Source organism: Hyla sarda, chromosome 9 (genome assembly GCF_029499605.1).
Source record: "Hyla sarda isolate aHylSar1 chromosome 9, aHylSar1.hap1, whole genome shotgun sequence".
NCBI classification, from domain to species: domain Eukaryota; kingdom Metazoa; phylum Chordata; class Amphibia; order Anura; family Hylidae; genus Hyla; species Hyla sarda.
In genome coordinates, this window is record NC_079197.1 from 108,018,661 (window position 1) to 108,033,193 (window position 14,533).

The following is a 14,533-nucleotide window of genomic DNA, read 5'->3' on the forward strand; positions in this document are numbered from 1 at the left end:
CGCATTGATGTGCCATGCTGCATGATCTGCACTGCCTGAGCCACTTGTGTGGGTTGTATACTCTTTCTCATGCTACCACTAGAGTGAAAGCACCACCAGCATTCAAAAGTGACCAAAACATCAACCAGGAAGCATAGTAACTAAGTAGTGGTCTGTGGTCACCACTTGCAGAACCACTCCTTTATTGGGGGTGTCTTGCTAATTGCCTATAATTTCCACCTGTTGTCTGTTCCATTTGCACAACAGCATGTGAAATTGATTATCAATCAGTGTTGCTTCCTGAGTGGACAGTGTGATTTCACAGAAGTGTGATTGATTTGGAGTTACATTGTGTTGTTTAAGTGTTCCCTTTATTTGAGCAGTGTATCATGCACACCCTCTATAGAAGACAACAGCAGGCGTGCGTAAGTAATAAAACAGAAAGCATGAACCAACCAATGTTTCCAATAAGGTGCAAGTCCTACGAAAAATTGACACATTTAGGGTGGGGTCGCATTGTGCCGCATTTTGCTGCGTATGTTCTGCAGATGATTTTTCTACCTATTCACATGAATTGGAAGGAAAAAAATCGCAGCAGCAAATAAGCAGCCAAATATGGCACGTTTGACCCCACCCTCAAGAAAAATAAAGGCATAAAGGACCAAGGGGGAGATTTATCAAAACCGGTCTAAAGGAGAAGTTGCCCATAGCAACCAGATGGCTTCTTTCATTTCTGAAAAGGCCTGTGAAAAATGAAAGAAGCGATCTGATTGGTTGCTATGGGCAACTCAGCAACTTTTCCTCTGGACAGGTTTGTATAAATCTCCCAAGTGTGTAGAAAATTCAGAAAAAGAAAAAAACAAAAAACAAAATATACATCAGGTAATAAATGTATAGATGAATGAATGAATGAATGTGGGTGACACAAAAGCAACAAAGGGCTATGCAACATAATGGGGGAGATTTATCAAAACCTGTGCAGAGGAAAACTTGCCCAGTTGCCCATAGCAACCAATCAGATCGCTTCTTTCATTTTTCACAGGCCTTCATAAAAATGAAAGAAGCGATCTGATTGGTTGCTATGGGCAACTGGGCAAGTTTTCCTCTGCACAGGTTTTGATAAATCTCCCCCAATATGATTCAAAGTAAATGCTAATGAGTATTGAAAGTATTGTGGTTAGAGATCAAATATACCTACCTATAGACAACTGACACGTCGTCCACTATAAATGGAATACACTGAAATACAGTGGTCCCTCAACATACGATGGTAATCCGTTCCAAATGGACCATCGTTTGTTGAGGGATCCGTGCAATGTAAAGTATAGGACAGTGGTCTACAACCTGCGGACCTCCAGATGTTGCACAACTACAACACCCAGCATGCCCGGACAGCCAACGGCTGTCCGGGCATGCTGGGAGTTGTAGTTTTGCAACATCTGGAGGTCCGCAGGTTGTAGACCACTGGTATTGGAGGTTATACTCACGTGTCCCCGCCGCTCCGGACCGTCACCGCTGCCCTGGATGTCGCCTTCCATCGCTGTTGGCGCGTCCCCGACGCTCCTATTGGATGACGGGACGGCGTGCGCAGCAACGTGATGACGCCGATGGAGAGCGCTGACGATGCAGGGGATCCCGAAGTGGACGCTCCGAAGCCCCGAGGACAGGTAAGAGATCGTCAGCGGACCACACGGGGCACCGTAAACGGCTATCCGGTGGCAGCTGAAGCAGTCTGCACTGCCGGATAGCCGTCATACAAAAGCATCGTATGTTGATGCTGCCTTCAAAATGCGATGGCCTCTGGAAGGCCATCGTATGTTGAAATGATCGTATGTCGGGTCGTCACTGTAATTGGCTGTATAGTATATACGGCCAAATCCAAAAGTGTTACATTATAGCAGTCAACAAAATGTTCCGAAAGCTTACAGTCGGTGCCGGGGGCTCGAGACGTCACACCCCGCCCCCTCAATGCAAGTCTATGGGAGGGGGCGTGGCGGCCGCCACGCCCTCTCCCATAGACTTGCATTGAGGGGGTGGGGTGTGACATCACAAGGGGCCAGGGCCGTGACATCACAGGCCCCCGGTGCCGGCTCGCAGCAGAGTACCCCTTTAAATGCTAGACCTATGTTGCACAACACTAAGTATGCATGGCGAAGGAATAAATATAGTGAGTGACATAACGCATTAACCTGAAATCCGGCCACATTCAGGCTCACAATAACTCAGAAGAAAAGTCACCACATGCAATGTGCATTTCGCTTTACCAGCAGCTTCATCTGGGGGTCAGCATACATTATGTAACAAATTTGGATTTGGCCGTATATAATGTACAGCGGTGGTGTCTAAACTGTGGAACTCCAAATGTTGCAAAACTACAGGATGCCAGGATATGTTGGGAGATGTAGTTCTGACACAGCAGAAGGTTCACAGTTTGGAGACCACCGATATACAGTCAGTCACTTTATTTCATTGTATTCCATTTATATTGGGGGACCTGTCAGTTGTCTTCACGTATGTTTGATCTTTAACTCCAATACTTCCAGGTCTTACTTCTACTCATTAGCATTATATTTGTATCCTATTATTTTGCCTAGCCCGTCGAGCTTTTGCGTGGGCCACATTCATTCATTTATGCATTTTGCTGCAGGAATTCCATCAACTCTTTATGTTATGAGATTGAAGCTCTCAAGACAATTGTATTAGATTGACCCATGACTTACAATGGCCTTAACATAAGATGTATTCAACGTCATTAAAATACAGCATCGACTTACAATTCCTCCTGGCATCAGTGTGATCAGTCATCCCAGCCGGCACTGTAGAACTACCACCTGCCAGGGATGCTGGCATTGGAAGGAGTTAACAGAGCAGGTAATTACATGGGTCTACAGACCTCTCACTGTAAAACTGTCTTAAAGGGGTACTCCGATGGAAAGCAATTTTTTTTTAAATCAACTGGTACCAGAAAGTTAAATAGATTTGTAAATTACTTCTATTTAAATATCTTAATCCTTCCAGTACTTATTTGATGCTGTATACTACAGACGAAGTTGTAAAGTTCTTTACGGTCTGACCACAGTGCTCTCTGCTGACACTTCTGTCTATGTCAGGAACTGTCCAGAGCAGGATAGGTTTGCCATGGGGATTTGCTCCTGTTCTGGACAGTTTCTGACATTGACCACAGTGCTCTCTGCCGACACCTCTGTCCGACAGAAAATAAATTCAAAAAGAAAAGAACTTCCTCTTTAGTATACAGCAGCTGATAAGTACTGAAAGGATTAAGATTTTAAAATAGAAGTAATTCACACATCTGAATAACTTTCCGACACCAGTTGATTTAAAAAAAATAAAAGTAAGAAAAAAATAAAGTCCCCCCCCCCCCCCACCTGGCATACCCCTTTTAACTGTAGCTTATGTGGTGCAAATAATCTGGCTCCCACCCGCTCACTGAGCGGCCAGTGTTGAGCAGCACTCTCTCAGCTGCTTTACATGAACTGTTTGTGTACCGGCAGGCTGTGCTGGGTCCCCCGGAATGTGTTCAAAAAGGGGGCCGGGGCCAGCACAGGCACTGCCAATAAAGTACCATTGTGCCAGTGCAAAGACAGAGTGTGGCTGCATTTAAGGAAGCCTGTACAAACAACAGACATGAGAAAAATAAAAAATAAACGACAGCAGCTTCTGGGTAAAACACTGCGAGTGTGTAACATAGAATGTAAAGGCTGCACTGAACAAGTGATGCACACACACTAAGGGCTCCAAAAACCAAGGGCTCTGCAATGCCCATTTTAATGGAGGAAAAAAGGGTGAGCAAGCTGTGCCAAATTAGATCAGATATGGTGGCAACATTGTCTGCAATAAACTGGGGACCATGCAGTGCCTAGTGTCAGGTGGGAAGGAAGGGTAAGCACTAGGAGTCATGTTGGAACACAGGTGGTGTCAGCAAGATAGTGTTCTGGATAAGCTCTAAGGCCCTGGTGTACATCTTCTCAATTATGTCATGGATCTGCAGACAAGTCTGTATTTACATTATGTGACTTTTGTTTTAGGTCACATCTATTTTACACATATCTATTTAGTTTTGATATTTCGGGGGCTTCCAAACAAATTAATAGTTTTCAATAGACTTATTGACTCAACATACAATGGTTTCAACATATAGGCCCTCATTTACTATTGCAAACCCGACCTGTTTTGTCGGGTTGTGGGCCAGATTCTGCCGCATTGTGAAAACCTGAAAAAGGGCGTGGCCGCAGGGGAAAGGGGCATGGTCTCAGAAATGGGGAGTGTTCCCGACATCTTCACAAAAACCCAACATATTTACTAAGGTTTCCACAGAAAATGTGGTGAATTTTAGCTGAGGAAAACCCGACAGATCAGAGCATGTGTACAAAAAAAAAAAGCTAAATGTATGGAAAAGTGGAAAATGTAGGGAAACCTTAGTAAATACCGTGGAAAATAAATTGTAGGGAATTAAAACCCACAAAGAAACCTACACAACACTCTTAGTAAATGAGGACCATAATGGTTATCCAGGAACCAATATTGTATTATCAAAAGGATCACTTTGATGTATGTTGTTAAAGGGGTACTCCGCCCCTTGACATCTTATCCTCCATCCTTTGGATAGGGGATAAGATGTCTGACGGCAGGGGTCCCGCCGCTGGGGACCCCACGATCTCTCCTGCTAATAAGTTACTTTACTATGCAAATACCACCAGAAAAAATCTAGAAAAAAATTCTTATTATATCAGGTGTTCGATTTTTAAATGTGTAAATGCACAAAAGCAAAACAAAACCTCCAAGAATCGTAGCACTTTTTTTTCCCTTTTATTGGTTATTAAAAGTAAACAACATTTTGCACATAATTAAATATATAAGGGATGCAGGATGGGCCACTGAAGTCTCTCTGTGTGTGATTTTCGAAAAAGATGGGACTATTTTATCCAGACCTATAGCAACACAGTATGGAACGGAGAAATTGTAACATAAAAAAATTAAAATAAAAATCCTAAAACTTAAATCATTATCACAAGTGTGGAAAGGTCCCTGCACATAAAGAGTCCGTATCCTGAGCAGTGTCTGAAGGCCTTAGTCTTGTTTTCCTTCACGCCATTGCTGAGAACCTTCATTCCAGGCCACATACACAAACATGGCCAAAACTACATGTACAGCGATCACAGCCACAATGGCAGCATAGAAGTAACTATCCTTGTTAGACATCCCATATGCACCTATGAGTAAAGAGCAAAAGGCATTGAGGTGGCACAAACATTGTACATATATAATCCACAACAAGTTTACTATCACATAAAATGGGGATACATAAAATGCATTATTCTGGAGGACCAGAAATGTCCCATGCAGAGAGTAAGCATGGGTTTTCAGTGTGTAGAGAAGGTAAGCCACTGCCAGACCCTGATGATGAAATGAACTAGTAATGCTGAAATCCAAGTCCAGTCCTTGCTGACAACATCTGATGGGGAAGAGGCAGGAGGTTCCCATATACATTAAAGGTTGTCTGGTGCCTGGTGAAATCATCAGGATTTGCCAACAAAAAGTCTAAGTTCACATGGCTGTTCTCTCCCGTCCCGCTGTTCTCTCATCATTGCTGCTAAACGGACAATATTAACAAACGGATGCAAACTAAAGCAAAGGGATGTCATTTAACCACTTAAGGACTCAGGGTGTACCTGTACGCCCCGAGTCCGCTCCCTTTCTATAACACCGGGCCACGGTTGTTAGAGGCCAGGACACATGGCTAATAATGCGCGGCAACCATTAAGACCCAGCGTTCAAAGTTGAAAGTAAACTAGTCCCGGCTAGCTCAGTCGGCTGTTCGGGACCGCCGTGGCAAAATCGCAGACTCCTGAACAGCTGGCACAAACAAGGGGGGCCCCTACATGCCTCATGCATGTCCGATTGCCAAATGTCTGCTCAGTGCCAGGAGATCCAGACATGAGCATTCAAGCGGCAGAATCATTGATCAATGTTATCCTATGGGATAACAAGGATCAATGTAAAAGATCAGTGTGTGCAGTGTTATAGCCCCCTATGGGAGCTATAACATTGCAAAAAAAAGTGTTTTTTTTTTTTTTTTTTTATAAAGACCATTTAACCCCTTCCCTAATAAAAGTTTGAATCGCCCCCCTTTTTCCCATTTAAAAAAAAACAAAACTGTAACGGCAGCGGCACCCATTGCCGGCACCGCTGCCCCGTTGCCTCCCCCATCCTCGGTTGTATAATTACCTGTTGCCGGGGTCGGGTCCGCGCTGCTTCAGGCCTCCGGTGTGCGTCCCATGCGTCACTCGTCATTGAACCGCGCCGTGCAGCGCATAGCAACGACACAGGGGACGCACACCGGAGGCTGGAAGCAGCAGCGGCGCCGGCAATGGGTGCAGCTGCCCCTTTCTCTCCCCCTGGCTGTCGGCGCCGCTGCCCCCATTGCCGGCGCCGCTTCTCTCCCCCCGGCTATCGGCATCGGCACCGATAGCCAGGGGGAGAGAACGGGCAGCGGCACAGATAGCCAGGGGGAGAGAAGGGCCGGCAGCAGGGTTCTAGTCCCCAGGACAGGCAGGGGCAGAGAAGCCGGCAGCGCTGGCGGTCTCTGCACCTGCAAAGCCGCTGCAGTTCATTGATTTAACGCTTTAAATCATTGAACTGCAGCGGCTTATCGGCGTATAACACGCAGGTAGACTTTAGGCAAAAAAATTTAGCCTAAAAAGTGCATGTTATACGCCGATAAATACGGTAGTTCTGATTTTTTCCAGAAGTACGACAAAATCAAACCTATAAAAGTAGGGTATCATTTTATCGTATAGACCTACAGAATAAAGATAAGGTGTAATTTTTACCGTCAAATTTACTGCGTAGAAACGGAAGTCCCCAAAAATGACAAAATTGCGTTTTTTCTTCAATTTTGTTGCACAATAATTTTTTTTCCCGCTTTGTCGTACATTTTTGGGTAAAATAACTGATGTGATTACAAAGTAGAATTGGTGGTGCAAGAAGTAAGCCATCATATGGATTTTCAGGTGCAAAATTTTAAGAAATGGGATTTTTTTAAAGGTAAGGAGGAAAAAACTAAAGTGCAAGAGCGGAAAAATCCTGAGTCCTTAAGGGGTTAAGTGGCATCCTTTTGTATTAGTTTTTAATCCATTTATATCCTTTCTTGCCAGTTTTTATTTTTGTCTGGCTACTATTTATTGTTTGGTTGCTCACACCTCTTTTGAGAATGCTCACAAGTAATAATGGATCAAAAACATATTGGAAAAAGGATGCAAACGGATGACATTAAAGGCTCAACCATTTCCGATTAACTTTAATTGTAAGTTTATTATATCAGTTTCTATTAATTTTTTTTTATTTTTTATTTTTTTTGACGGGGAAAAAAATACTTCATGCACCGTCTTTACCTGTCAAAAAAACGGAATAGAAACCATACAGGTTTCTCCCCCTGTAAAACAATCCCACTGACTGACTGTCCAGGCATGCTGGGAGTTGTAGTTTTGCAACAGATGGAGGAACACTGGTTGGGAAAAACTAATCTGAGAGTTCATTCACACCAGGGTTTGTGCATATGGTATACAATTAGAGATGAGCGAACTTACAGTAAATTCAATTCGTTACGAACTTCTCGGCTCGGCAGTTGATGACTTATCCTGCATAAATTAGTTCAGCCTTCAGGTGCTCCGGTGGGCTGGAAAAGGTGGATACATTCCTAGGAAAGAGTCTCCTAGGACTGTATCTACCTTTTGCAGCCCACGGGAGCACCTGAAAGCTGAACTAATTTATGCAGGAAAAGTAATCAACTGCCGAGCCGAGAAGTTCATGACGAATCGAATTTACTGTAAGTTCGCTCATCTCTATATACAATGCTATAAAATACCGTATATGTTAAATATACCGTTTTAAAAAGTAGAAAAAGTAGGACTGTTTTTTGTTTTGCAAAAAAAAGTCAACAGAGCCGCAACCGCGCCAAACTTTATTCACTTTTTTTTAGTACGGTTTCTCAATCTATGGACACAGCGACAAACACGGTTCTATACGATTTTATAATGTAAAACCGTACACGGTCACAGTATACATAAAGCACGGGGTGAATGCACCCTAAAGTGTATGGCTAGCTTCAGTGTCACCCCCAGAATGAGATGAACACTGAATTTGTGCCTAGAAAGAGTTAAAAATGCTGCATAGTTAACCAAGCAAAAATAAAGAATATATCTTATTGACAGAAATACAGTATATTTCAGCCTTGTCTACGCATCTTAATGCAGAACGAGCATCGATTTACAGTCCACAGGTAACGGTCATACACAACAAAAAAAGGATTTTTGTACAAACATAATGAACATACTGACCTTCAAACACATACACCTTAGAGGAAAAGTAGAGGCCAATTGGTAGCATAATCATTAAGATGGTGAAGAATAGGAGAGTCTTCAGGGTGGACACTAAGGAACTGTCATTTCTGCAAAGTAAAAGCAAGTAGAGTTAATAGTTATAATCACGTCACATAGGAATATCAGTCATAAGAATTCCAAAAAAAATCTAATAAAATCCCCCACCAGTCCTTTCCACATGCCAGCTTCCAAATAATTCATCAAGGGGATCAGAAAGAATACATACTCATAGAAATCTATTGATCCACAGACATATGGACAAATGGATACAGTGACTAGAGTAACCCCTTCATGACCTGGAAATTTGAGATTTTTGGCCCACGTCTTTTCTTTTCCACTGACAAAGCTGTATTAGGGCCTATTGTTTTGTGGGATAAGTTATACTTTTTATTGGCGCACTTGATTTGATCATAAAACGTATTATGAAGCCAGGGAAAAATTATATGTATAAAATAAAAATTACCGTATTGTTCGCCGTATAAGACGCACTTTTTCTTCCCCAAAACTGGGGGGAAAAAAGTCGGTGCGTCTTATACGGCGAATACACCCCTATCGCGGCGGTCCCTGCGGCCATCAACGGCCGGGACCCGCGGATAATACAGGACATCACCGATCGCGGTGATGCCCTGTATTAACCCTTCAGACGCGGCGATCAAAGCTGACCGCCGCGTCTGAAGGGAAAGTAACACTAACCCGGCTGTTCAGTCGGGCTGTTTGGGACCGTCGCGATTTCACCGCGGCGGTCCCGAACAGCCCGACTGAATAGCCGGGTTAGTGCTTACAGGACACCGGGGGGGACCTTACCTGCCTCCTCGGTGTCTTCTCTGTTCAGGGATCCCCTGTATGGCCGGCGCTCTCCTTCCTCGTCATCATGTCGTTGCGTACGTGCGTCGGCGTGCGTAACGACGTGATGGCGGCGACGGAGAGCGAGGATACCCGGCCGGCAGCAGAGACGTTCCAGAGCGACGGCGACAGTGATGGAGCGACATCCAGGGCAGCGGTGACACGTGAGTATTACCATCTCCTGCAGTGGTCTTCAATCTGCGGACCTCCAGATGTTGCAAAACTACAACTCCCAGCATGCCCGGACAGCCAACGGCTGTCCGGGCATGCTGGGAGTTGTAGTTTTGCAACATCTGGAGGCCCGCAGGTTGAAGACCACTATTGGGTTCAAAATCTTTATTTTTTTAGATTTTGCCCCTAAAAATTGGGTGCGTCTTATATGCCGATGCGTCCTATAGGACGAAAAATACGGTATGGAATTGGGCAATTTTGTGGGGAAATAATTTCCGAAGTTCACAATATGGTAAAACTGACATGCAGGCTATTATCTATGGGTCCGTACAACTCCAAGAATAGCAAAATACCAAATTTTTGTTTCTTTTTATGGAAACTTGAAAAAGAAAAACCTAACCAACAACAACTCTTCATTGCCACGTACTGACCCCTTTAACATTTATTATGTTATCACTTACAGAGCTGTGTTAGGGTTTATTTTTTGTGCTATGAGTTGTAGTTTAACAGTACCACTTTGGTGTAGTTCTGGCTATTTAAAGGAGTAATGTAGTGGAATATAAGTTATCCCCTTATCTGCAGGAAGTGCAGTGCCGACCCCCGCAGGATACCGCGGCAGACAAGCCCCCTCCATGTATCTCTATGGGATATATGGAGGGGGGCATCGGCCGCCACATCATAAGGTGGATGGAATGCTCCCTTCCTGCAGACTGCCGCGGTCCCGTACAAGAGATCGCTGGGAGTCCCAGTGGTCAGACTCCCGGTGATCTAGAATATATCGCGTATTCTTCGAATAGGGGGATGAATTATATTCCACTAAAGTACTCCTTTATTCACTTTTTATTCATTATTTTGGGATGTGATTTGACCAAAAATCAGCAATTTTTGCTTCTGAATTTATTTTTTTTTTATTACACTTTTGACCATGCAAGAGCAGGAATGTAAGAATTTAAAGGGGTTCTCCACCATAAGGTGATTTTAGTATGTACCTGGCAGGCAGTAATGGACATGCATAGGAAGGATCTGCGCTTGTCTTGGGGCTAAATGGCAATGCTGTGAAATTACCATAACACTGTGGCAAGCTTATTTTTTTGTGAACTGGTATTCACTGTTGGAGTTTGGTTTCTTGAACTACAAATCCCAAGCTTCCTTGTTTGAAAGTTTGAGGTCACTTTCCTCTCTCCCACACATCAGCCACCCCACCCATTGAAACAGAAATGTGCTGCATTCCATTCAAAAGACCAGTGTTTCCTAACCAGGGTGCCTCCAGCTGTTGCTGAAATGATCTCTCTCCCACCCAGCGGTCGCTCCACTTATTGAAGCAGGACAGGCTTAATTTGCACACCTGACTAGTGAAAACCTGAGTCATTTTGTATGCTGTTAAAAATAAATATTGGGGTTTAAAATCACATAAGAATTGTGAGAAAACCATCACACACAGGTACAGACACTATATTATGAACTATACTAACTTTACAGCCTGTAGCATAGTTAAATAAAAAAAATTCCTGGAATACCCCCTTAATAGTTTGGATAATTATGTACGTGGCAATACTAGATATTAGGGATCGACCGATATCGGTTTTTAGGGCCGATACCGATAATCGGTGAAGGTTAGGGCCGATAGCCGATAACTTATACCGGAATATCGGTATAAGTTATCGGCTATTTAACCCCCTGCGACACCGCTGCAGATCATTGATTTAAAGCGGGCGCTTTAAACCAATGATCTGCAGTGGCTTTTGCGGGGCCATAGGACGCCGCCGCCGCCACCACCCGCTTCTCTCCCCTTACCTGTCAGGGTGGTCCGGGCCATCCATCCATCGTTCCTGTAGTGTCCGGCGGGATTCCGGCTGGAGGGTGATCCGGTCCGGGCTATTCTTCTTCTCCGGCGGTCATCTTTTCCACTCCGGGCAGGCTGCGGCCTAGTACGCTGCATAGACGCCGCTGCGCAGTGACGCCCGTGCGCAGCGACGCACCTGCCGTCACGGCGTAGCGGGGTCTATGCAGCGTACTAGGCCGGAGCGGAGAAGAAGAACAGCCCAGACCGGACCACCCTCCACCCGGAACGCCCCCGGACACTACAGGAACGATCGATGGATGGCCCGGACCACCCCCATTACGGGTAAGTTTAATTTTTTTATTGACTCGGAGGGTGGGGGAGGGGCCCGACCGGTATAGCGGTATGGGAAAAAATCCATACCGGTATACCGCCTAGCATCACGGTGGGGGGTGCGACGCGGTGCGGTTGGTCGGGGGTGCGGTGCGGTGGGTCGGGGGTGCGGTGCGGCGGGTCAAGGGGGTGGCGGTCGCGGTGCGGTGGGGGCGGCATTATCGGCAAGATAATTGCCGATACCGATAATGCCCAAAATCGTGATTATCGGCTGATAATATCGGCCATACCGATAATCGGTCGATCCCTACTAGATATGTTTATTATGTTTATTATATTTATTTTTTTTATAGCATTTTATTTAAAAAAAAAAGGGGGGGGGGGAAGAGAGGGGAGTTTTTTCATATTTTTATAATTACTATACATATATATATGCACAAAATGGATTGCCGCTCACCACACCCGCAGCTGCTCCTGAGTTCGTGCTACGGACACGCCGGTTCCGCCTCCGGCTCACACAATTGACAGCAAAGAAGATAGTCCGGCACAGAACTGTAGTATGCAGGTAAAAACTCAGAATTTTATTTCAGCAGGGCGCAGTACACAGAAGCCTGACGCGTTTCGCACCGGAGTGCTTAGTCGTAGGTAACAAACAACCACAATGAACGTCTTAAAATACACAAAATAGCGGTCACATGACCATACACATCATAAAATCGTTCACATACAAAACATGGCGCTGGAGCATCGAGTTGGGAAACACCAATTTTTTGGAACATGTTCACACCTAGGTGCGCCCAAGGCATTTGTTGTTACAATAGGATTATTCTAAAGAACAATGTAAACATTTACATCTTTGATTCCTGACTTGAGTCGAGGAAAACCAAATACAAGTACTCATCTGCAAGAACAGTAATATAGGTATCATGTTTTTAATTTAGAATATTTATTATTAGTGTATATTAATTCACAATTAGATATTAATTTATATATATATCATACTTTATAATGTTGATAGTACATTTGCACATGACTATCTATTTGGGGTCTAAGGGCAAGTGAGAGCTAAATCTAATCTCTTGTTAAGACCGAGGGGATGCCTCGTGCTAAGGAGGAATATCCAATATGCCTCCCTGTTAAAAAGTTTATTCCTAAGATCTCCCCCCCTCGGACCCAAAGTAACCCTTTCTACTCCCGATACCCGTAGGCCCGTCACATCTCCTCCATGTACCTCCCTAAAATGACGGGATAGCATCGACATACCTGTAATATTGCTTTTAGCATCTGAGACATGTTTTCTAAATCTCATTTTTAGAGAATTACTAGAACAACCTACATACTGTATCTTGCAGATGGTGCAGGTGGCTACATAGACGATAGACTTAGTATTACAGTTTGTGAAATCCCGTAGTTTATATAGGTTGCCTGTGGAACAAGATGTCACCGTGTCAGTGTTTACCATATGGTCACACGTGAGACATCTTGTATGTCCACATTTCCTATTTCCCACAGTTTTTAACCAATTATATTTGCTACTAGACAATTTGTTACTCTGGAACAGACTGGGCGAAATTTTTGAGCCTATTGAGGGGCCTTTTTTAGATACTATTTCTATACCTTCCGACACTATTTCTTTTAGTATCGGATCAGATTCCAATACTGGTATGTATTTTCTGATGATAGCCTTAATTTGTCCAAAATTTACGCTATATGGTGTTACGAAATATGGTTTGGTGACACTTTTGTTTTTACCCACTATCCCCTCCGTGTTATATCCTCCTTTCCTTGGTTGCTTTCTCCTAGAGTAGGTGACTAACTCCTTTCTGGTAATGCCATTCACTTTCTCCTGAGCTAAATCAATGGTGTGCTCACTGTACCCTCTGTTCTTAAACCTTTTGTGTAGTTCTGATGCTGCCACTCTAAATTTGCTGTCACTTGAGCAATTCCGTTTTGTTCTACACAGTTCCCCAAAGGGGATATTATTCAAGACATGTTTAGGGTGGCAGGATGAGGCCAACAGTATCGAATTAGTAGCTGTCTCCTTTCTGAACGGGAGTATTTCTATATGGTCTCCTTCACCTACCACTGTGATGTCCAGGAAATTAATCTCCTTTTTATCGAAATGGTAGGTGAAACTGAGGTTAAGATCATTTCTGCCTACATAATGTACAAATTGTTTAAACTGTTCCTCTGACCCTCCCCAAATTATGAGGAGATCATCTATGAATCGTCCGATCCAATATATGTGGCTGCTAAAGGGGTTGTCAATATTAAAGATGAACATCTGTTCCCACTGGAACATAAAAATGTTCGCAAAGGAGGGGGAGTATTTCGCCCCCATTGAAGCTCCCCTGGTCTGAAGGTAGAAATCACCATCGAACACGAAATAATTATGCCTAAGCAAAAATTCCGTGGCGATGGTGATAAATTCCCTCAGACCAGGGGAGTACGTACTAAATCTTTCCATATGTATAGATAACGCCTCCAGTCCCTTATTCCAAGGGATGGATGGATATAGACCAATAACATCGCATGTTGCCCATGACAACTCCTGATTCCATTGTATTTTGTCCAGGATATTAATGACATGTTTCGTATCCTGGATAAAAGTGGGGGTAATTTTTGTTAAGGGTTGGAGATAGTGGTCCACCCACTCCCCAAGGCGCTCCACAAGGGACCCAATGCCAGCGACAATGGGTCTTAGGGGAGGTGGAAAAACCCCTTTGTGTACCTTGGGGAGTGAGTGAAACACCGGTGTGATGGGATTAGCTACAAAGAGATATTCTTCCAATTTTTCATTTATAGCTCCCAAAGCTACACCCTCCTTAAGCGTTTTTTTAAGGTCTGTTTGGAAGGATTTAGTGGGGTCACCTCTAAGTTTCAGGTAAGTATCCGTGTCTGATAGAACTTCTGTATTAAGTTTCTTATAGAGACCTGCATCTAGGACAATAACATTACCGCCTTTATCGGCATTACGTATAACAATGGATTTGTTATCCATAATTTCTTTCAATGCTTTACGTTCACA

At 43.9% G+C, this 14,533-nt stretch overlaps 1 protein-coding gene across 1 annotated transcript in view; it reads right to left on the bottom strand.

Annotated features, from left to right (window-relative positions):
- Positions 1–4,790: 4,790 nt before the first annotated feature.
- The window catches only part of VMA21 (vacuolar ATPase assembly factor VMA21), a 30,818-nt gene continuing 21,075 nt past the window's right edge, over positions 4,791–14,533 (bottom strand). Inside the window, exons 2-3 of the mRNA XM_056540089.1 lie at positions 8,337–8,446; positions 4,791–5,210 (exon numbers count right to left, since the gene is read on the bottom strand). Coding sequence (XP_056396064.1) covers positions 5,068–5,210; positions 8,337–8,446 — 253 coding nt within the window. The 3' untranslated portion in view covers positions 4,791–5,067. The remainder of the gene's footprint in view (positions 5,211–8,336; positions 8,447–14,533) is intronic.